The sequence below is a fragment of the Xenopus laevis genome, chromosome 5L, assembly GCF_017654675.1.
Source record: "Xenopus laevis strain J_2021 chromosome 5L, Xenopus_laevis_v10.1, whole genome shotgun sequence".
NCBI lineage: Eukaryota > Metazoa > Chordata > Amphibia > Anura > Pipidae > Xenopus > Xenopus laevis.
In genome coordinates this window covers 101,697,628-101,723,051 of record NC_054379.1, presented here as the reverse complement: position 1 = coordinate 101,723,051, position 25,424 = coordinate 101,697,628, and the positions used below count along the sequence as shown (strand labels likewise).

The following is a 25,424-nucleotide window of genomic DNA, read 5'->3' as shown; positions in this document are numbered from 1 at the left end:
CAAGGCTTTCCCACAATTGTCGGTTTTGGTGAAATATCTGAAAATTGCCTCAAAGCTTCAACTTCTCAGCACCATATCACCCACGTATCGTTACGCACCAAAAAAAAACACCCTAAATATGATTGCCAGGGGTCTTCCAAACAGTTTGGTGCCCACTGTGCATAGGTTTACCAAAGTATATGGCAGTTAGAGGCCCCAAAATGAAGTTAGCGCATACAAATAGTCCTGTGGGTAACTTCAGCTAATGAAAAATCAACACATTGACTGCATTTTTGTGGGGTAAAAACACAGAAATATATGTTTACCCCCCAAACCCATATATTTTTGGAAAGTACACATTATACAGAATCTAAAATGGGTACCCATGCCTTTCTGCCCCAAACTACTGAGTCGCAAGGCTTTGCCAAATTTGGCGGTTTTGGTAAAATATTTTGAAAATTGCCTCAAAGCTTCAACTTTCCAGCATCGTATTGTCCATGTATCATTACCAGCATAAAGCATCCTAAATATAAACATAGGGGTCTACTAAACAGTTTGATGCCCAATGTGCATAGATATACCAAACTATGTGGGGCACAGAGACCCCCAAATGACAATATGTATAGACATTTTCACGGCTGACGCGCTGGCTGCTGCAATATAACCACCCGGTGTGTGTATTATGCGACATTAGACCACCTAACAGTACAGAGACCCCAGAAAACCATATATTTTCAGAAAGTACACATTCTGACGAATCCAATATGGGTAAATATGTGTTCCTACTGCAAACTGTCAAACTGCAAAGCAATGCTGAACGTAACGGTTTTTATCAAATTTCTGAAAATCGTCACAAAGCTTGAATTTTACCCCATTATATGCCCCACATTTCGTAACTTATCAGCATAAAACATCCTGAATATGAACGCCAGGGGTCTACTGAACACTTTGATGCCCAATATGCATAGATATACCAAACTATGTGGCGCACAGAGACCCCCAAATGACAATAGTGTATATACATTTTCACGGCTGACGCACGCTGGCTGCTGCAATATAAGCACCCGGTGTGTGTAATATGCGACATTAGACCCCCCTAACAGTACAGAGACCCCAGAAAACCATATATTTTCAGAAAGTACACATTCTGACGAATCCAAAATGGGTAAATATGTGTTCCTACTGCAAACTGTCAAACTGCAAAGCAATGCTGAACGTAACAGTTTTTATCAAATTTCTGAAAATCGTCACAAAGCTTGAAATTTATCCCATTATATGCCCCACATTTCGTAACTTATCAGCATAAAACATCCTAAATATGAGCGCCAGGGGTCTACTGAACACTTTGATGCCCAAAATGCATAGATATACCAAACTATGTGGCGCACAGAGACCCACAAATGACAATATGTATAGACATTTTCACGGCTGACACGCTGGCTGCAGCAATATAACCACCCGGTGTGTGTGTATTATGCGACATTAGACCACCTAACAGTACAGAGACCCCAGAAAACCATATATTTTCAGAAAGTACACATTCTGACGAATCCAATATGGGTAAATAAGTGTTTCTACTGCAAACTGCCAAACTGCAAAGCAATGCTGAACATAACGGTTTTTATCAAATTTCTGAAAATCGTCACAAAGCTTGAATTTTACCCCATTATATGCCCCACATTTCGTAACTTATCAGCATAAAACATCCTGAATATGAACACCAGGGGTCTACTGAACACTTTGATGCCCAATATGCATAGATATACCAAACTATGTGGCGCACAGAGACCCCCAAATGACAATAGTGTATACATTTTCACGGCTGACGCGCGCTGGCTGCTGCAATATAAGCACCCGGTGTGTCTAATATGCGACATTAGACCCCCCTAACAGTACAGAGACCCCAGAAAACCATATATTTTCGGAAAGTACACATTCTGACGAATCCAATATGGGTAAATATGTGTTCCTACTGCATACTGTCAAACTGCAAAGCAATGCTGAACGTAACGGTTTTTATCAAATTTCTGAAAATCGTCACAAAGCTTGAATTTTACCCCATTATATGCCCCACATTTCGTAACTTATCAGCATAAAACATCCTGAATATGAACGCCAGGGGTCTACTAAACACTTTGATGCCCAATATGCATAGATATACCAAACTATGTTGCGCACAGAGACCCCCAAATGACAATATGTATAGACATTTTCACAGCTGACGCGCTGGCTGCTGCAATATAAGCACCTGGTGTGTGTATTATGCGACATTAGACCCCCCTAACAGTACAGAGACCCCAGAAAACCATATATTTTCAGAAAGTACACATTCTGACGAATCCAAAATGGGTAAATAAGTGTTTCTACAGCAAACTGCCAAACTGCAAAGCAATGCTGAACATAACGGTTTTTATCAAATTTCTGAAAATCGTCACAAAGCTTGAATTTTACCCCATTATGTGCCCCACATTTCGTAACGTATCAGCATAAAACATCCTAAATATGAATGACAGGGGTCTACTGAACACTTTGATGCCCAATATGCATAGATATACCAAACTATGTGGCGCACAGAGACCCCCAAATGGATATATAGTAGATAAAATTTACATAGGCAAAACAAAATAACACAGAACAGTGTGAAATGCAAATAAATCACCAAAAACTAATAAAACCACAAAAATCAATGCTTTTTTTTTCACACTAGTGTAATCGGCCACCAGAATTACCGTTTGAATATTTTAGCTGGGCCAAATCGATTATACGGGCAGAAACAAGTGAACAACACAAATGCAGAGCTGAAAATGCAATAAAATGGCTAAAAATTCAATAAAATGGCTAAAAATGCACCAAAATACCCAAAATTGCAATATAACCACCAAAATAACATACAAAAGCTATTGCACAGTACGGTTAGCGAATACGCTATTCGGAACGGCAATAAAACATTTTTTTTAGCCCAAAAAGAGACGATGCGATAAGAAAAAAAAAAAAAAAAGCCACAAAGCCATATATGTACATATGCGTGTGCACAACGGGTAAATTGCATGTTATTTGCGCATGTGCGCGTGTGCAAGTGTACATGGGTGCTGTGAGTGTGTGTGACCCCCCCAATCCCCAAAAATCTATGTGTGAGTGTGTGTAAGTGTGAATGTAAGTGTATATTACTGTAATAAGTGTGTGTTGGTGTGTTTGTGTGTTTTTGTGTGTGTAAATGTTACACTTACCTGGGGTAGATGCTGCAGATCGATCAGAAAGGGTCCCACGCAGCAGATCTCCAGCTCCAACGATCATCAGCCATGTGGGGGCGGAGCTGGGCGGAAGTGCGGCGCAGGCAGCAGCAGGACGCATAGGAAACGCGTCCCTGCTGCTGCTTTGGGGCCCCTGGGCGATCGCGCCCCAGGGGCCACACGATCCCCTGCTCTGCTCGTTGTCTAGGGGCAGGGGATCGTGAAGGAGCGGAGCGAGCGGCTCTAACAGCCGCTCCTCCGCTCGCAAACCCGGAAGTGCTGCAGAACGTAGAATCTACGATCTGTGGCACTTTGGTCCTTTGATCCACAGAACGTAGATTCTACGTTCTGTGGCACTTAAAGGGTTAAGTTGATAAATATTTAGTTGTTATGAATGTTGGTATGTTTAGAAATTACAGCACTCACATTTTTCATTTTTTCAATGTTTCCAGGTTTCGAAAACGTTTAATAAACATGTTACTCATGTTATTTTTAAAGATGGCCATCAGGGTACATGGGACAAGGCTGTCAAGGCTGGTGTAAAGCTAGTGTCTGTTCTTTGGGTGGAAAAGTGAGTATCACACAGCAGAAGAGGAGTATTGGCTATCATGACTATATCATTTCATCTAGTGCTGCTAATTAATAGCTACTAATTAATAATTAATTCATAGATATTTTCTTTACTACTGGAGAAATGCATAAGTTACTGGGGGTGTTTCCTTGAGTAATTGCTCCATAGAGTATTTTGTATTTTAATATTATATAGTTACCAGGCAATTTGTTTTCTATAACTAATTTTAATTTGATCCATTCCATTCTTTTGGCTTTACTCCGCTTTTAAAATTACAATAATTACTTGTACATTACTTTCTTCCTCGATATTTTCTACAGTATTTGGTTAATGGACTTTTAGTTTCAGTCGTCAAGACCGTAGAATTGATGAGCATTGCTTTAAGTTCAATGATATTATTTTTTACAGTTGTAGTGATTTATGGAAACAATATATAGCTGTTAAACCAAATACAGCAGTTTTATTTATTTATGAAAAGTGAATGTGGAACATTTCAAGGTAAACAGATTGCTCAAAGTCACACTTTTTGTTTGCCAGGTTACATTAAGTGTACACTATTTTGATGTAATATGGATGTCAGTATTATTTATGAACCCTTTATAAAGGGTGAAATTGAAAATTGGAATTAAAATTTTCGAGTTTTTTTTGTGGTCAAAACTGTCAAATAATTTATCATACTCTATCCATTTAAGAACTCAAATTTGACTATTCGCCACCTAAAACCTGCCGAATTGCTTTTTAAGTCAATGGGAGAGGTCCAGGGCTCAATTTGCAGTTGTTTGCAGCCTTCCTGACATTCAAGTTTTTTTTCGGAGAAGAAAACTCGAATTCGATTACATTCATCTGAGTTTAAAAAAAAAATCAAATTTTTTTTAAATAAATTTCTATTGGTCGAATTTAGAATATATGGGAGTTTTTAAAAACTTACATGAATTTGAAATTTGACCTTTGATGTGCCTCATCCTGTCACTACTGCAATATCAGAGGCAATGTTTATAAATACTTTTACATTTCACATTGCTTTAATAAACATTACTACAGATACAGTATAATTGGATAAGTTGCTCTAGAATTGAGTGCTGTGCTGGTGGATATGTAGATATGCAGCAGTGGACAAAGATGGTATGTAAAATTTGCATAGTTGTTTTCTATTCTAAATCAACTGTAAAATAAAAGAAAAGAAAAAACAAAACTTATTTAATAACGTATGTTTTAAAGTTCTTATCATTTATTAGCCCATGTGCAAGGTTTTTTTTCCAGTACCGAAAGAGAAATTATTTCATGTTCAGCAAGGATATCTATAATATTAATTGCAATGCTCAATAAATGCAATGCAAAACATAATTAAACAGTGCGATCTGTATGTGACATGGTGAATGACAAACTCTGCCTTGCTTTTATGAACCATGTAAGCATTTAGCAAGAATGTCTGACACTGAACTGAAGTTTGCTGTAGTCTCTTGCTGTTGTTGTTTCGAAGGAATGAATATTTTATTGGAATTGGTGCAAAAACTTGCAGGTAATAGGTACTATTTTCTTCTGTATTAAATCATATATGTACTTTTCAAGTACAGATATGGGATAATTAATCACATAGAACCGCAGTCCAAATTTTAGTGAATCAAATCACCTTTATCTGCATGAATTTGCATGGCCCCCATGGGGGCCGTAACGTTGGACACAAAGATTCATACAAATAAAGGTGACTTGATTCACTAAAATTTGGAGTGCATTTCTATGTGATTAATTATGCAATAAAGGTTTTGCACCTGCACCCACAAGAATACAGAAAATCCAAATTAGAGGTGAATGACGTCATGGGCAAGTTTTGGCACCATTTGGATCCGGGCGAATCCTCCTGCCCGGCGGAACTAAACCGGAATTCTAATTTGCATATACAAATTGGGGACAGGGAGCGAAATCGCGTGACTTTTTGTACCAAAACAAGGAAGTAAAAAAGGTTTTCCTCTTCCCACCCCTAATTTGCATATGCAAATTAGGATTCGATTCTGTATTTTTCCTTTTTTTTTTAATGCTCTTGAATTTCTTCAAATTATACTCTTAGCAACTTTCACCCAGCCTGCTCAGCTTAGTGCCCACTTTCTTTTCTAGAATTCTGCGGGAAAATGCTGCATTGTTTGTAAGAAAATTACACTTGACACTTTACTCTGGGTTTGTAAATGAGACTTACAGTATTTGTTTTATGTGTTCATAAGTTGAGATAGTTAGCAGGATTCCCTGCAATTCTCTAATATAAAAACAATTTGCTCATAGTATTTGTAAAAGTATTTATAAGTCCCCAAAAGCAAAAGGATATCAGAAAGAGATGACCCAAGCAAACACACAGCCTCCCAGATAGACAGAAACCTAAAATCCCAACTATTTATACCATTGCTGTTAATCTTTTGTATTCGCAGCAAAATCATAGCTTATAAAGAAGATTTAATACTGTGGTGTTAGACATCTGCTTATGAAGTTTATCCTCCTAGCAAAAAGTACTACATAGTTATGAAATAAAATTTTTATGCCTTAATCTTGTGCATTAAACGCTTTGTCAGTGATATATTTGGCCATTTGTATGGTTAGTTTATTACAGTTCAAATGACTAATATTTTATCATTCCGATTCTTTTTTAATCAGATGCAGAGAGGCTGCGGCACATATTGATGAATCTGGATTTCCAGCAATCAACACTAATGATGGATTGCCACAGATTGTTAAAAAGAAAGTAAGATTTTTTTTTAGTGCATATTTAAGCTTTCAAACTTAAAATATCTTCAAAATAAAGCACAATTGATTTTTATAAAGAGTAATAAACCAATATGTGTGCTTATTTTGAAGCTCTCTTGAGTACATTACATTATTTGTTCCTCAAATATTTGACTTCCATACTTTGATTTTCAGATGTTCGTGGCCACAATGCACACTATCATCCTCAGCAGGCTTTTGTGGTGTTATAACTAAATGTTTAATGGGAATTGGGTCTTGATACCGGCCCTGCACCACACATACTTTAGGGGGAACTGGGACTTTCTTCTTCAAGGCTTATATAAGTTTGTTTATTTCTGGTGAACAATCTGAAGACAAAAAGTCTGAAGAAAGTGTTTTTAAGGTATTGTTCACCTTCAAAACACAATTTTTTCAGTTTTTTCTTCAAAATTGAAGTCTAAATTTTAATAATCCTCCCTCTGCCTGTAATGAACCTCAGGGATTCTACTTAGCAGGTCCAAAGATAAGAAATATCTCAACTAATGTATAAATTTAGAACAGTTTATAGCTGGTGCCCCCACCCCCTCTTCCCAGAGCTGCTGTAGAAAGACTTAAAAAGGTGTAAAGGGGAACTTAACATTTCAATATTAGAAAACCAGCCAGTAATAGAAAGTAATTGGAAAAGTCTTTATTTTTGGTGAACTATCTGATAACCACAGAACTGAAAAAAAAAGTTGGAAGGCAAACAACCCCTTTAAAAGATCCTAAATATTTGAAAACATTATGCATACATTTTGGGTTAGATTTATTTCAGCATTATTCTGTTTGCTTAAAGTGCAACTAATAAAAAATAAATGGTTTGACTCCCTTAGCACAAGTGTATGCAACCCAAGGATTTTGTTGAGAAAACACCAGAAAATGATAGACGAATGCAAAGAAAATTTGATGAAATGTCTAAAGCGCTAAAAGTGCAAAAAGCTGCTGTAGGTAAGTTTACAGTACATGATGCTTTTGTATCTATACTAAGGTGTGTGTGTGTGTGTCTTGATAAAGGTCCCTGTGTGGACCGAAACGTCGATCTTATAAAATAAAATAAGTTTTATCTTGACAAATCCCAGTTATATATATATATATATATATATATATACATATACATATACACATACACATACATATACACATACATATACACATACATATACACATACATATACACATACATATACACATACATATACATACATACATATACATACATACATACATACATACATACATACATACATACATACATACATACAAACAAACAAGGGAATGTTGTGCTCACCACTAATTTTTAAAAACCATTTGGCGGGGGTGCAAATGAGGCTGTGACCACAAAATACATATAGACACATACAAGAGTCCTCTGCACTCAACCCATTATCAATATATTTAAGACAGAGACATTTTGTGCATACTGCTACTGAAAAATGCCTTACCCTTTAAACAAAACAGGGATTGTTTGTCCATATATTGCAATATATTTAAGCTGGCCAACTACGTCAAAGTCATCCCATATCTGGCTAGTCCTATGCTCAATTTTCATCTGATTCATTAAGAATTCTATTGCTTCATTATACATTTTACAAAAGGGACTAGTTTTACCTGCAACTTACTAGCTGCTTTTCAAAGTAAAACTCCCGAACTTGGTTGCCCTTTTATTAGACACCAGTGGGATCACCTGACTATAGCTGGGAAGGGTGGAGCTACAACATGGAGCTGGTCAGTGCTCCTGTATAACTATAACAAACAAGGGAAAGTTGTGCTCACCGCTAATTTTTAAAACCATTAGGCGGGGGTGCCTCTCTCCAGAAAAGTTTCACTTAAGTGAATAGTGCTCATTGCTAAAAACTGTATAGCCACAAGATTAAAAAGAGATGTGTATGTAACAATTATTGCTTAATAAAGACAGAAATGTTTCAAAACTTAAGTACTTATGTATCAATTTTACAAGTATAACCACCATATTCAGGAAAGCAATAATGTAGCAATTATATAACTAAAGTGCAGTTAGGGACACTTTCATTGTTGTTTTAGAAAGCATGTTAAAGGGCAGTTTTCTTTAAGCCCCTGGGGGGGACAAAGTGTAAGTTTTTTTGTTTTATTTTATCCAAAATACTTCCTTCTGAAAGAGGACATAGAAGAGACCCCCCCCCCCCCTTCCAAGAGGGGAGATGTGGTCAATTGCGATGTAATTAAATGTTGGAAGCCTATGTTCCTTTTCTAGAAAATGTTTGGCTGTGGGTTTAGTTGTCCTCCCATCCTTAAACACCGTGCTTTATAGTAATATAGTTATATGATTGTTACATTATTGCTTTCCTGAAGTTTTGTACAATTTGGTGGTTATACTTGTAACATTGATACATAAGTACTTACGTTTTGAAACATTTCTGTCTTTATTAAGCAATAATTGTTACATACATGTCTCTTTTTTTTTAATCTTGTGGCTATACAATGGGGTTACATTTCTCAATAATTTTGAACACTTTTCTGTAGCCAAGGGGCTGCATACAATCCGATGTCATTTGAGAAACTCCCTGATGAATTCCTATGAGTATTGTTCTTAAGAGGCGTGACCGTACCACAGAGGTATGACATATGTGCTTTACATATGCTACTGGCTCAGTTAATTGCAATACATATTTGCTGAGCTGGTAGCTGTAATGTACTCCTGCACTGAGCTAACAACCTTGTCAAACACTGAGTTGTAATGGCAAATTGGAGCCTTCTCACCTCTAATAAATAGTACCTGGGCTGGGATTTCTATGGCTTGTTAGTCACTTTCAACAGTGATAATCCAGGGTTGATTGAGCAAATTTCATTATAGGTTGAACATTCTGATTGTTCCACAATGATTTGAGGAATTATCATTCCCTCTTATGATTACATTAGATCTATTTGAAACAATTCGCTCCTATTGTCTAGGAATTTGTCTTGAAACTTGCATGATTCCCAAATGGAACTTTATAAATATGTATATCTCTCATTACATTCTATAAAATAATATATATTTTGTCTCCAATCTACAGATGATCCTGTTTTATTATTTGATGAATATGGAACATTAATGTACAGCCCAAAGGCTGTGGCTGCTGATCGTTGCAATGCAATGGAAAAAAGAATAAAAGAAATGAAAAATAAGAGGGAGAATCTGTCTCCTACAGGTATAGTTAAACAATGTAATTTGTGTTTATTGGAAGTTGTGTTCAAAGTTCTTTGAAATGGGTGTAACATTCATTTTATTATAGGGATAGGTAGCCAATTGTGTTGAATAACTTACCTACAGATATTTTAAGGGATGGTTAGGGGGGCTACCAGAATTGTGCATTTGGAGTATAGTTACAAAATTTTTTACCATTTAAATGCTAGACTGTTCTGTACATTTGAATTCCATTCTAATATAATGATACATTTTCCTTTATAGCTTCCCAAATATCGCAGCCATTCGATTTTCTTCCAATTAAGCCATCAATTGGATATAGTCCTTCTGCTTTGAACTCTCCAATTGGTATGTTTAAAAAAGTTTGTTTTTTATATGTATACATACATATTTACGCCTGACAAAATACATTTTTTGTGGAAAATAATGTTTTTATGAAAATTTTCATATTCTCTTTAAACATCAAGTCTGTGCCTGCATTTTTGAAATGTATTCAGCAGAAACATTGCAACATTAAGTCAAAGCACATCACTTTTCCAAAAAGAAATACCTGCTCATCCAGTACACAGGATTCCTTCCCTTTCTATACAAGTTCTCCTCTACTGGTACAAGGTTCCTTTTAACACACAGCCTCCAAAGCAACCCTGTGTGTTTCCACAACTCTTTTAAAGGACTAGGTAACAGGGTTGAACTGGAGGGCCCAGGGCCCACCGGGGCTGCTTTCCAGGGCCTCCGCCCCCCTTACTGCGCGGATGAGCACACGCGCACTACGTTTTTTTTGGATGGTATGGCAGGAAGGAGCCTGCAAATCGTGGATCTGGGCCCAGTCCGACCCTGCTAGGAAAGTTTGAGTATAAAGGGGGGGGGGGGAGTGTTGCAAATATATTAGTATCTGTTAGGCATCCCTCATTGCACACTTACCCTATACCACAAGCTAACACTCCACTTCATTAAAAATCACACTGCCCAGGGGTAGATTAACACATGCACAGACTAAATTTTTTACAGATTTTTTGGTCTGCACATGTGCAAAGTCTGACCTCATTTTGTCAGACAGGCATTCTGTCATATTGCAATAATCTAAGAATGAAGCAGGAGAAATACTGCTTACCGTAACCAAATAAGACTTATCAAATAGGCAGCGCTGTTTTGTTTTTTCTTCCTTGAGCATTGTTACTAAATATCCCTTTAGTAGTAAATATCCACTTTCTTTATCATCCTCTTATTGCCAGGCCCTAAATGTATCACTTATAATTTGAAAGAAGACCAGCCAGCATTATTAATTCAAGCCAGGCAACAAATATCTTCTTCCTCAAACCTACAATTATCTAACCCCTGCTTATGTTCTTTTAGCTCTTCACCCCACTATCTCCAGTTAGCAGCTTATTGACCAATGTATAGGACTCTGATCAGCCTGCTAGACCGATATTGGGCTGAAAAACTCATTGGATATGGAGGTCCTTTTCTGATGGACCTCTGTAAGGCCTTCTACATTGGGCAGAGGCAGTATAAAAATGTGGTTGTCTCGTGATTTCTTTAAAAAAAAAAAAAAATCTACTTTTATCCTTTCAATAAATAAGTCTAAATAGGAGTGCAGGCCAGTTGTAACATCTTGCAGGCTGCTAGAAAAGCCAACTAAAGTGTCAGTAAACTTCTAGGGGGCAATATGTTAAGTCTATAAAAAATATGGCTTTTAAATCTTTTTTTAAAATCTGCTTAAAAGTAATATTCTCTCTTTCAGACAATGGCTCTGCTGATCTTGACACTAGCTATAATGAACTTTGGGGCAGTCTAGAAAAGAAAGAGACCATTTCTAATGGCTGGAAAAACAAAGCAACAAGTAAAAAAACTGTGATAGGTGCTACAGAACTAGAAGATCCAAACTGCCAAATAAATTCTATCAATTCTTCCATTAATTTGACTCCTCCGCAATCTAAAGACAAAAAGAATAATCACGCAATCCCATCTTTTCAAAAGAAAACCAGAAAGTCACTTGCAAAATCTAAAAATGTTGAGAATCCAGGTGAATCTGTCATGAATTGTGGTACACCAAGTGCAGTGTATTCCAGTGTGGATTATGCAGCCCTGACAAACAAATTTACTGTGAAGTGTGAAGAAAATGTAAGGACTAGGAAAGCAAGATCATCCAGTTTGAAATCCAAAACTCCTGCATCCAACAAAAAGACTGTGGTGCCTGAGATACCCAAGTTTAGTGATGTAACAACTGCCGGTGATTCGGAGGGAACATGTTCTAGTTTTGAAGACTTTTTTTCAGTAGATATGAAAAGCCAGAAAAGACCATTTACTAGATTTTCCTTGGGAACCCTTCCTCCAAAGTCACCAACCTCACCTTTACTCGTCATAAACAAAAAGGGTTCATCTCGTAAAAGAAGAAGGTCTGAACAAAATCTTGGCGAGCTGAATTCTTCTAGTGGTAAAAGAAGAAGAAAGTCAATAAGTAAAAAAGATATTCTGGTAGATTCAGAGGCAGCAGAATTTGAGTCTTTACATGATGCTAAGACAATGCCCACTGTGGGCGACTGTATTGGAAGTAATCCTATGGATGCTAGCAAAAATAAAACTGTTAGGTCTGATCAAGTAAACAATAATGGAACTACTTCAATCAGTTTGTCAACTTCTACAACAAATGTAAATATCAAAGATAAATTAATAATGTCTTCAGAAATAACCCAAAAGGAAGATACATGTCTGGTTAAAGGTATGGAAAAAATAGCTGAATTGATGGCATGCAAACAATCACCGAATCAAACTGTGATGAAAAACTGCACAGGGTGCGAAAAGCAAGAAGAAGAGCCAAAACGTTTTAAGAAATGTATGTGAACCATTCTTATTATCCTTTATTTTTCTTTGTTGGAAATACAACTTTGTTTTATAGATGAAAGTAATACTATTCATTTTGGTTTGCTTCTTGTACCTTTTTCTGATTTTAATTGAAAGTTTCCTGCATAACGTTATTTTATTGTTTTCAATTATGCAACCTCAGTTGTTTTGCACTGATTTTTATTTTAAAATTTGTTAGAATTGTAGGCATCTTTAAATGTGCTGTTACACAGATACTTTACTGATAATCTTGCATTCGCTTGTATATGTGAGATCTAATGGATCTGCAAATCAAGTGATAAATTGAGTTTGAAGATTCTGGCACTTGCTGAAATATTGAAATCTCAAATGAATTCTGCTATTTTGCTATACTGTAGGTTTTTTACATTTAGGGCAGAGTTAAGGGTCAAGTTGAGTTTTAAAGGGTATTTTTGAGTCAAAAATCCTTTTTTTTTAGGGTTAAAAAAAATAGAATTTTTTGAAATTTATTATACCCGACCCTGGAAATAGCTTGAATCTGAAACCTGTCGAGGTCATGTAGAAGCCAATGGCAGATGTCCCTTGAACCATTTGAAGATGTTAATAGCCTTCATGATGAGTTTATATATATAATATATATATATATATATATATATATATATATATATATATATATATATATATATATATATATATATATATATATATATATATAATAAGGGAAAGTTGTGCTCACCACTATTTTTAAAACCATTTGGTGGGGGTCCAATGAGGGTGTGACCACAAAATACATATAGTCAACTACAAGAGGTCCCCTGCACTCAACCCATTATCAATATATTTAAGACAGCGACATTTTGTGCATACTGCTACTAAAAAATGCCTTACCCTTTAAAAAACACAGGGATTGTTTGTCCATATATTGCAATATATTTAAGCTGGCCAACTACGTCAAAGTCATCCCATATCTGGCCAGTCCTACGCTTAATTTTCATCTGATTCATTAAGAATTCAATTGCTTAATTATACATTTTACAAAGGGACTAAGTTTTACCTGCAACTTACTAGCTGCTTTCAAAGTAAAACTCCCAAACTTGGCTGCCCTTTTGGCTCTGCTAATTGAGAGCTAGCGAGAATCAGAAAAGCTGGTACAGGTATGGGACCTATTATCCAGAATGCTCGGGACCTGGGGCTTTCCGGATAACGGGTCTTTCCGTAATTTGGATCTTCACACTTTGACTACTGGAAAATCATGTAAACATTAAATAAACCCAATAGGCTGGTTTTGCTTCCAATAAGGATTAATTATATCTTAGTTTGGATCAAGTACAAAGTACTCTTTTATTATAACAGAGAAAAGGGAAATCGTTTTTAAAAATTTGGATTATTTGATTATAATGGAGTCTATGGGAGATGGTCTTTCCTTAATTTGGAACTTTCTGGATAACGGGTTTCCGGATAACGGATCCCATACCTGTACTAGGAAGAGTAGCCTTAGTTCCCAAACTGTAGTACTTATGGTGTGCTTCCAAGGCCTTATTAAATGGACAAAATAGTATTCCTATATTCATTGAAAAGAAAGGTTGTTGTTTGGCTATTTTGCACAAGCTTTCTTTGAGGTGTCGTGTACCATCCACTGTCCACTTGTCTACGTCACTTCACCAGTGTTACACGCGGGGATTCAGCAAGATCAATCATGTTCCGAGAGAGCAGAAGATTGAGTGGTTCTTCCACTGTAATTGCTGTGTTGTACTTCTTTTTGGTAGTGATCAGTTTTACTGGAAAACCTCACTAGTAAATGATGTTAGCACTTTGCAGTGTTTTCGTAATCACAGAAAACGCTCAGATCAGCAACATTAATATGCCTTTGTATGGATCTGAAAGGTGAGAGTTTGAAAAAATGAATCCGTACTATAACATCCCTTGGTAGAGAGGCAGCTAGACCCTTTGGTTTAGGTATCCTGTAGATTCTATCCACTAACCGTTCATGCTCATTTAAGTTAAGTAAGCATAGCTTAAGAAACATTTGGAAGAATGCACATAATTGTTGGTCTGCAGGCACTTCTTCCTGTATTTCTGTTAACCTGAAGTTATTGTGCTTAGAGGGTTCCCACTTCATCATCTAGTGCCTCGTTAGCATTGATTAAATCGTTGCAATTTTGCAAATACTCCCAGTTAAGTTCTATGTGTGCTGTACGCTGGCCTATATTCACAATCTCCCATTTAAACTCTATCATCCTTTACTTTAACTCACCCATCATGGAGCCTTTCAGAGACCAGCAACTGAAGGAGCCATTTCATTCTGTATTTGGTGAGTGGAGATTCATTGAGTAACGGCTCTTTACTCGTAAGTTCATCAAAGGGTTGCAGGCTTGCCGGAGCGGAGTTTTAACCTTAGCAAGTAGGGTTTAGTGTGGAGCCGCCACCATCTTAGCTAGGCCGTAGTCTGACCTCTACCGTGGGGAAAAATTCTGTTGGTTTCACCAGGCTTCCTTTTTTCCTTGGTTTCCCTATCTGCACTGGTACCTTGTGGCTTCCAGTTAGAGAGAGATCAGAAATATGGCTTTGTCCCCCTGTATTAGACACTTTTCCCTGGGAGTATAGAGCACTCGCACACAGCACTGTACATTAGAATGCCTCTATTTTCTTATAAATTCCACAGACAGGGAAAGGGTGAAAAGGGTTATAAAGGAAATAAGGTGTCTCATTTATGCAGACTGGCTGACCTTGTCAGCAGTCTTTATCTTTGAGAAGGATATTAACAAATAGAAAAAGATATTAACAACCCTCTTTGTGCAAGACTGCTTCTTCCATATTTCTTTTTTAGTTTTTTCTTATGACATATTTCTACACAAGGTATGATTTCTGTAAAATCAGTCATTTTACTTTTTTCTTTGTAGACTGCTTGTAGCAGTGTCCTTGCTGGATGTGCATGATTGTTAAATGTTGTGAGTCGTGTTCGTGTTTTGTTGCATTCCAATGTCAGTGTGAACAAAATGTTGTACTTAAAATAACTTAATAATGCTATAAAAGTAGCACAGTGTTTGGAATGGAGTTTTACAATAATTAAAATAATAAAAAAATGTCTTTAAAAAAACCAAAAAAACAATCTATAATAACTCTACCCTGCGCTTGGCAACTAAGCTACATAAATCAATAATGGTGGCAACACAAGCCTATGGAACAAAACCTTTATCTGGAGAACCTCATGCCTCAATCATCTTGAATATATCCCTTAGTTCTATGTAATTTTCACCGTTAATTTGTTCCTGGGAAAGAGTCAAAATATGTCACATAAAAATTGTAAGCAGAAGAAGACCACTGACCTGTTTAAAAGTTAAACCCACCTTAAAAGAAAAAAGGCATAATCACTGGTGGGTTCCAAAATTTTTGTCACCTCTCAGTGCTTATACTCGCTTACCTGAGGCCCCAGGCCAATGCTCCTATTTGCTATAATCTGCACTTATTCGATGTACCAAGCTAGAAGAAACAATTAATAAGTTTCCAGTTTATGGATCTTCTCTGAGGCCCTTGGGCTTCGTGTGCATATCCACTAGAGTTAACAGCCAGTTTTTTTTCTGTCAAGGAGAAATTACTTTATTTTAAGCATGACTGCTTTTGTCAATCTCTGATATAAATAAGGCTCTTTCACATGGATATTTGTAACTGTTGCTGTGTGGTGGATTATTGTGCATTCTACAGCACAGGAATGCATGAATTAATCACCCCCTGTTTCCTTTTTGGTCACTGTACTCTGGTTTGTGAAAGTAATTTTATCTCTTTGTTGTTTACATGCACATTTGCGGGTACATAAACCATTCAGGTGCCTTCACAATCCAATGGGCTAGAACACACAAAATCCACTGCACAAACATACTTGTGTAAGATTTACACCCCATGGTAATAAAGTACATGTATGGGACATGTTATCCAGAATGTTCGGGACCTGCAGTTTTCTGGATTTATGTAATTTAAGTCTCCATACTTGTTTACTGAAAATTGCTTTAAGATGAATTAAACCCAATAGGATTATTTTGCATTCAATAAGGATTTATTATGGGGGTTATTTATCAAAAGTCAAATTTAGAATTTGTGATTTTTTTTTTTTACTCTAATAAATTCAAAGTAATCACATTTCGAATGGGATGTTATTTATGAAAAAACTTGAACGCCTAATATTTGATTGAATAGTCCAGACCCGAATATTCAAAACAAATTTGAATCGAGTTTTCCTCCCAAAAAAAACTTGATTGTAGAGAAGGCAATTAACATATTCAAATGGTTCAATGGACCTCAGTCATTGACTTACAAATGAACTTGACAGGTTTTACGTGGCGAATATTATAACTGTTTCCATGGTCGAGGTGTGATAAATCTCACATTCAAATTTACTTTCAAGTTGGTGCTTTTAAATTCGAATTTGTGAGTTTTGACCATTTTTTTTCGTATTTGAATTTACTATTCGAACCTTAATTAATCTGCCGCTATATTTTAGGATTAAGTACTAGGCACCGTTTTATTATTACAGAGAAAAAGCAAATCATTTTGTAAAAAATTTAATTATTTGATTAAAATTAAGTATTTGAGAGGTATTTCTGGATATCCCATAGCCAAGCCAGAAACCCTGGTGTCTACTTTGAAACACAGAGTTGATGATGGGGTAGTTTAAGCTTTTTTCTCCATTAGTATTCTAGTAGATCAGGGCAACCTGAGAGCATGTTGCAATATTACGTGCATGTATTCTTTATAGTGAAATGGTGAAAAATCAGTCCTTTACCAGTCCAGACTTCAGAAGCCAAACAGCACAAGTGCCATAAGATACATCCGCTGTAATTTAGGAACACATAATGTCTTTATTACACAAAACAGGAAATGGTTCTTTTGCACTCCAACCTTGCTAGTCCTCTCTAGCCCAAGGGGATAAATGTGTATTTCCCTTAGTAATTTGTGCCCTGACCAGCTGTGTTAGTGATCAAAACAGGACACTGCAAGTTGCCCAATGGGATATGCATTTGAAGATATTATTGTATCAGTGCTATTAAACTAGTGGGTACGGATTTGTGGTTAGCTAAAGTCATATAAACATTTGCCTTGCTCCCCTTATTTTATGTAAAGACAAATGTTATTTTATACAGGATAACTAAAATTTGTTACCCTTTGTAAAAATTAATTCCTGGAAAAACACTTTTACTGATATCTAGTATAGTTAAATCTAAAAACAACTGGTCTTTTACTGATGTTTGTATTATTGTGATATCCTTAATGTCTTTACTTTATTACTTTAAGATGCTGTACTAAACCTCCCTAACACTCTGGCTTTGAGCAGTGTGATAATTTCCTCATAAAGGATGGAACATATTCATTGAAGTTGCTTTCAAATAGAAATGTAAATATTTGAAACATTTGTTCAATATTTGTTTTTTGCTTGAGTCTATGAACTTAGAGCAGTTGATGTTGGACATGTTGGTTCAAGCACCTCTTGAATGTCCAGTGTTTGGGTAATGGTAATGTTATTAGATAGAAAAATGAAATCATTTTTATATATTTGAATTATTTGTTTAAAGTGGAGGCTATAGTACATGGCCTTCCCGTGATTCGGAGCTTTCTGGATAGTGGCTTTCCGGATAACGGATCCCTTAACTGTTTACTAAAAAAGTATTCACCACAAGCATAACCTTTATTGATCTTTAAGCTTTCATTTGTATCTTGGAGAGAAATACATTTCCTAACTGAACTTCTGGTCAGCTGTACAATTTGGGCAGCACTGGTTTAGAAACAAGATCACATTTACATGGTAGAGAAAAAAAATAGTCCTAGAAAAGGGCAACTGACCATCAAGTTGCGTGATTCTCAACATCACTGACACTGCAAAAGAAAAAATTGCTCTTTGTACCTCTCTCTATATACACAAACAAATATACACAATACATAAACACACGCAAATGTCAAAATTTGCCTACAAATGAAAACCTGCATATTTTGCCTGTCCAGGAAGACACCCAAGCTAAACTCAGAGGCATTATGGAAATCTGCTGTAACCTGACAGAGCATTACTTTACTAATGATTAGTGATTAGTGATGAGCTAAATTTTTCAAAAAAATTTTTTTAGCGAAAACAACTCTTATAAACTCCAATGGGTGAAAAAAATTGTTGTGCATCAAAAAAAAAAAAAAGTTCCCCTAGACTTCTATGCATTTGGGCAATTTTTCAGGGAAACGGGTCAGATTCGGCCATAGCTATTCATGATGATGGACCATTTGCATTACGTTATAAGAAAATTTATAAGGCCACTTATGTTTTGTTGTTTTTTTCTGTAGAGAAAATAAACCCAATGTTGATAGACTTTCCTCATAGTTTCCTCATCAGCTGGACTACATTCTATATAAGCTGTATTTGTATCTTGGCAAGTCATGTTATGGCTGTGGTGTTTCCAGGCTAAAAGTGCTGTCAAGCACTTTTTAATACAGTTGTTTTTAGATTGTTCCCCAGAATTACTTTCCATTATTTATTTTTTTACTGTTTTTCCGAACTCTAAGTTTAAAGTTGAATGTTGTTTGAGTGCGGCAGGTCAGTAATTCAGGTGCAGATTTTAAACTGTTACGATTTTGCAACATCTAGTTGATACATTTCTCAGCAGCATCTCTGGAATATTAGCAACTATTGTATCAATTCCAACAGCTGCCTGTAATGAAACCCATAGATTCTGCTCAACGGGACAAATAAGAAATGTATCAACTAAATGTATCCATTTAGAACAGTTTACAGGGTCGGCGACCCCCCTCCCAGAGCTAATTCAGAAGGTGAAAAATGACACTTTACACTTCAATATTAGAAAAACTGTCACACGTAGAAAATAGAAAGTCATTGGAAAAGTCGTTATTTCTGGTGATCTACATGAAAAGAACTAGTTGTTTGAAGGTGAACCACCCATTTAAACTAAATGGCAGGGGCAGATTCAGGCCATGTGCCATATCCCTTACAGTGCTGAGCCGACAATCTTTAAACCGGTGAAATGCTTTGTGACTGACTGCAGGACGATAATGTACACGTTTCAGTGAGCCATATGATAAATCATTTCTAAGAATCTCTTATGGGTTATTCATATCTGTTGTGTTAGTATACAGAGACTAATAGATACTGAATTATTTTGTTGGTTAGACATATCTGAAATGATAAAGGATTTACTGGCATAAGATTTTGTGTACAACCACATCATCACTTTGTTTTTTCCTACTGAGGCACAATGGTTCCTGCGTTTTAGTGATGCTGAATCATAAAATCAGCTGTTATGAGAGAGGATGTTTTCTATCTGTAAAAAAACTTAAGAAGCTGACAATAAAATGCAAATTGGTACTTCAGATGCACATTTGGCATTACTTAACATAAACTATATTTAACACACCAGTGAAGATTTTCGTATTGTATACATATCTTCCTTACATTGAAGGGCTAAGTTAAATCTGATAATATGCTACCCTTAAATAATGTCTGAATTGGTAAAGCAATTCGGCTGAAATAATGGCAATAAGCAAGTCATGTTCAACTTTTCCATGCTGGGTCTAATGTAATATCTATTTTGTCACATCTTGCCAGCTCATAAACTACTAACATAATGTTGTACAAGGAAATTTATGGATCCTTGGCTGGCTGGGAGTGTTCAGAATTCCAATGTATAACAAAAACTGTATTGCTCATTTTTTTTTATCTCAAAATGGACCCGTCACCCAGACACACAAATCTGTATAATAAAAGTCCTTTTCAAATTAAACATGAAATCCAAATTCTATTTTGTATTAAAGCATTCATAGCTGTTGTAAGCTCATTTAAAAATCGAAGCTGTCAATCAAATATTGTCTGCCCCTCCTCTATGCCTTAGGCGGAGCAGACAATTAGTTTCTTTTCATTCAGCACTTCCTAGATGTCACTGCTCACCACGTATTCCACCGTTAGCGAGTGCATGAGGATGGACATCGGGTCCCCCATTCTGGTGCACAAACAAGATTCTGAGATGATGCAAGGCTTGTCTTAATAAGTGTCCACAAAATGGCTCCTGCCTACTTGCTGTAATTATGAATGCCCAGACTGAAGGAAACAAGATTCAAATAATTTATATAGTGTAATTAAAGTTCAATTTACTTGACTAATGTGATAAAAATAGGATTTTGAATATTTTTTTTTGGTTGACGGGTCCCCTTTAAGGGGGAGCACAAAATCCAGCAATAATATTTTAAGAATATGGGTATTTAATATGGTGTGCTATAGCTTCTCTGTATTATATACATCTGATGTAAGATTCTGTAGGAACACTGTTCTTGTTAAAATTATAAGACCCCCACCACATCTCTAGAGCTTGTTCCTCTGACATTTTTGTTCGACTAACTTATTTGGTAGGCCTAAATGAAAGTGGAAGCAAAAAAAAAAAAAAAGCAAACATACAGCAGTTAATGTTACAATCACATCTTAGTGCAATTAGTTGTATGAGAATTTTAGCTGCATGACCTAAATTTGTAACTAATATGAAACTAATTGTATTGTCAGTGCAGGAATAACCTGAAGAAGATCTGTAGAAGGAAAAAGAAAAGACTAGCCTTCTTTCTAGAAGTTTCAACTAAAAAGATGCTTGTGACCAATTATTATTTGTCCCAATTAATCATAGGTGTGCTGTGATTGCACTACCGCTAAATACTTGATATTAATGTAATAAGTTACCAATGTAATCACCTAATTAGCTAATCAAAATTCTATTGAGTACAAGGTAAAAGTGATTGACCTTGCTACAGAGACCCTAATGGGAACAACGATCAATTATCTCCCAAAATCAATTTTTGTATTTTAATACTGTACAGGGAATTTGAGAAAGTGACAAAGTGCCTGTATCTGAAATTGATACTTCCTCTAAACTTTATTAATTGAAAATTCATGAAATAAGTAAATTGATAAATATTGCCCATATGTACAATACATTGCAAATTGTAAAATAGAAGGGCAAAGGTATCCAAAGACAAACTATCCATGTAGTTAGTAATTGATTGCTAGTTAATCCCAGTTCATATCACCAAGTGAGTCCAAGTCAAAACATCCAAGACTGGTCTCAATGGTACCTTGGAGAAACTATTTATTGAACTTGCAAAACCACAAATAATGGGTTTTAATCATTTGCCTATTTCCTCTTTCTAATGGTGGTCACTGACCCCATCTAAAAACAAATGCTCTGTAAGACCATAGCAACCTGAAATTGCAAACTGGAGAGCTGCCAAATAAAAAGCTAAATAACTTCAAAACTCGAATGATAAAAAATAAAAACATTTGGAAATAGTCTCACAATATTGCCCTCTAGATCGTACTAAAAATTACCTCAAAGATGAACAGCCCCATATTATTATAATTACTGGCCTATTCAAAAGATAATTTGGACATCTACCATTACCCAAAATATATCTCCGCATCTGGCATCTCGCCAAATACTAAAATGCTAAATATTCACATTAGCTATTTTTCAGCTTAATGCTGTGATGCAGATGATTTGTTTTTGTTTTTTTTGCCTTATTACCAGTTCAAGATCCATTAATATTAATATAAATATAATTATTTACTTGTAACAGTTGACCACACACTCCTCCTAGACATTCTACACTCATCTGGCATTTGTGACACTGCTCTTTCATGGTTTACATCTTATCTGTCTGACCGTTCCTTTAAAGTTTCCTTCTCTAACTCTACTTCTACTACTTTCCCACTCTCTGTTGGAGTTCCTCAAGGCTCTGTTCTTGGCCCCCTGCTGTTCTCGCTCTATACAACTTCACTAGGAAAACTCATTCAGTCATTTGGACTTCAGTATCACCTTTATGCTGATGACACCCAACTCTACTTGTCTACTCCTGATCTTTCTAATTCTGTCCTTTCCCAAGTCACAGACTGTCTCTCTGCTGTCTCCTCCTGGATGTCACAGCGCCACCTGAAACGGAACCTTTCTAAAACAGAACTCATTATATTTCCTCCCAGATCTTCCCCTGTCCCTCAGATATCACTCACCGTAAACAACACCACCTTTCATTCCACCACACAGGCACGCTGCCTAGGAGTCATCTTAGACTCTCATCTGTCTTTTTCAACACACATTCAAACACTTGCAAAATCTTGCCGTATTCAACTGCGCAACATTGCTCGAATACGACCCTATTTTAGTTCAGAATCAACTAAAACACTGATTCAGTCTCTCATCATCTCCCGCCTTGATTACTGCAACTTACTCCTCACAGGTATTCCAACAAGTCACCTTTCACAACTCCAATCTGTTCTAAACGCGGCCGCTAGACTCATTCATCTAGCTCGCCGCTCAACATCAGCTGCTCCCATATGTATGTCCCTTCACTGACTCCCAATCTCTTCTAGAATCAAATTCAAATTACTTACACTCACATTCAAGGCCCTTAATAATGAAACCCCTCCCTATATTTCATCTCTAATCTCCAAATACACTCCTTCACGAAACCTACACTCTGCTTCTGATCTACGCCTCACTTCTCCTCTGGTCACTTCTGCCCATTCTCGTCTACAAGACTTCTCTCGGGCTTCTGCTTTTCTCTGGAACTCTCTGCCACAAGCTGTCAGACTTTCTCCTTCCTTCCAAACTTTCAAGCGCTCCTTAAAGACCCATCTGTTTAAAGAGGCTTATTCAATGTACCTTAATTAATCATTGCTGTATCAAAAATGACAAAGTGTTTATACAATCCTAATGTCTCAATTGTACCCTAACCTTTTAGTTTGTAAACTCTAATCTCTAGGTCCTTCTAACCCTATTGTACTCTGTAATCCTTGTCTGTTATCCACCATTTATTCCCTGTTTGCTATAACTGCAGTAAAGCACTGCGTATCTTGACAGCGCTATATAAATAAATGATGATGATGATGATGATGATAAGAGTCTTTGGTAACACTGGGTAGTTAAAGAGAATCAAACTGTCTAGATCATGCCAAAGACATCTTTCTGTGCTGCAAGATTTGTCACTGAACATAGTATCTTTTGTTGTTTCTTTTTTGTATGACATTTTGTACATTATATTTTAGCATATTTTTATGGGCACTGCAAATCTTGTTGACTGCTGGTTTCAGACAGTGGCAAAATGTCTTTTTTAACTTTATTGTATTAATTATACAATGTATTAAGTTTGAACTTTTAGAACACTTTAACATTATCTAATTCATTTGTAGATGCCGAAAGTAAATACCCAGCTAGTAATGGTCTTTAGAAATTTCTTAACGAACAGAGAAATAAATGCAATGACAATGAGGAATTGAAGAAAAAAGAGAAAATCAGAAAGGTCAGTTGAACTGCAAATTACTATGATTTGTCCTTTTTATAGTTTTTTTTTGAATGAGAGCTACAAATCTGTATTAATTGCTAAAGTACTGGTAAGCTGAATATACAGGTAGTGCACTATCTACACCTGCAGTTTGACTGACCTGAAATGAGAAGAAACCTGAAATAATCTGTGCTTTCTTTTAGAATAGTAATACTGCCATTTCTTGCCAACTAATTTGTGGTCAACAACCTTAATAATGTAAACTTGAGTCTAGAGATTTAACATCATATGACAGTTACTGTTCTTTACTTCACTAATCGGCTTTCTTAAAGGGATCCGCACTGTCAACCAAAAAGCTCCACGGTAGAGAAAAGAAGGTCATGAATCTTAGAACTATTATATCTTTTTTTCTAATTCAATGCAAGCTCAATATGCTTAGAAGTTTATGGATGGAAAGCTGAGTGCTTGTATTTTAGGTGGCTCTTAAAGATCCATGCATATTATTAATACATATAAACTAATGTTAATTTCGTATTAATTTAATATTTTGCAAAGTGATTTAGATGATAAGCACATTGTGTACTTAATCATAATAGTTGAATGTATTTGTTCATTCATTAAACTTTGGAGTTGCTTCAGTCAAGCCTAGTCTCTTCTGTGCACACCACTGTTTTTTAAAGGGGAACTCCACAAAAACATAACTTGAGCTTTTTGAAAAGTAAAGATAATTTCAAGCAGCTTTGTAATGTACATCAATTAAAAAATATGCAGACGTTTCATGATTTTTAATGGTTTGACAGTTCCCTAAGCCTAGCCCCCTGCTCTCCTGCTGATCTCTCTACTTTGCTAAGCTGGCTGACTACTGTTACTTTGTATCAACAACCAGCTGTCCTCAGCCTGCATCCTCCAAACCCCACAATTTGCTGCACACATGATTTCAACAAGGAATGGAATATCACAGTGCAATGTATTTTAGGTTATATAGTTCCTGCATGCTGTCTGTAAGCTGTGGAGAAGTTGTTACAATGTGTAACATCAGTGTTTTAATCCCCCCTTTCCAGGATTTCAAATGATGCAGAAATAGAAAATAGCATTAATTCATACTGTGAGGTAACTGTGAGGTAACTGTGATGGATATATTAGGGGTTTCTGTGTTATGTGGGCCTCTTTAACAAATTTTAGTTTGGAAGCTGGAGTTCCCCTTTAAGTTGCTCTTTGCTTTACGGTTTTTTGCTAAAATAATTTTCAAGTTAAATAGGCTTGGATAAAACTAAAATGCCTTAAAAATGAGTTTCTTTCCTATGATTATTTTGTAATCCAAACTTATATTGGTCTCCAAAATACACAAGTGAGAGTTATCTAAAAGCTAAGTAAAGGTTAGATAAAATACTTGAGATCCGGTATAAACCATGCAGGCACTTATTAAAGAACTCTGGTTTTACCTAGTTTACACTCACTTTCTGAATCATACATTGTCATCTGGTTAGGTATTATTTGAAAATATAAACTGCATTGTTGAAATTATTCTGTGAATACAGTGCTCTTTTAACCCTGGAGCCTTCATTAAGGGGTTACTTATCAAAGGTAAAGTTTTAGAGGAGGTTTTTTA

General features: G+C 36.1%; 1 protein-coding gene across 1 annotated transcript in view; it reads left to right on the top strand.

Moving 5' to 3' along the window:
• The window catches only part of LOC108716177 (microcephalin-like), a 134,940-nt gene that overhangs the window by 5,654 nt on the left and 103,862 nt on the right, over positions 1–25,424 (top strand). The window contains 7 exon segments of the mRNA XM_041563195.1: positions 3,662–3,780; positions 6,421–6,508; positions 7,362–7,476; positions 9,561–9,695; positions 9,956–10,039; positions 11,433–12,524; positions 23,724–23,833. Of these exon segments, the coding sequence (XP_041419129.1) occupies positions 3,662–3,780; positions 6,421–6,508; positions 7,362–7,476; positions 9,561–9,695; positions 9,956–10,039; positions 11,433–12,524; positions 23,724–23,833 (1,743 nt within the window).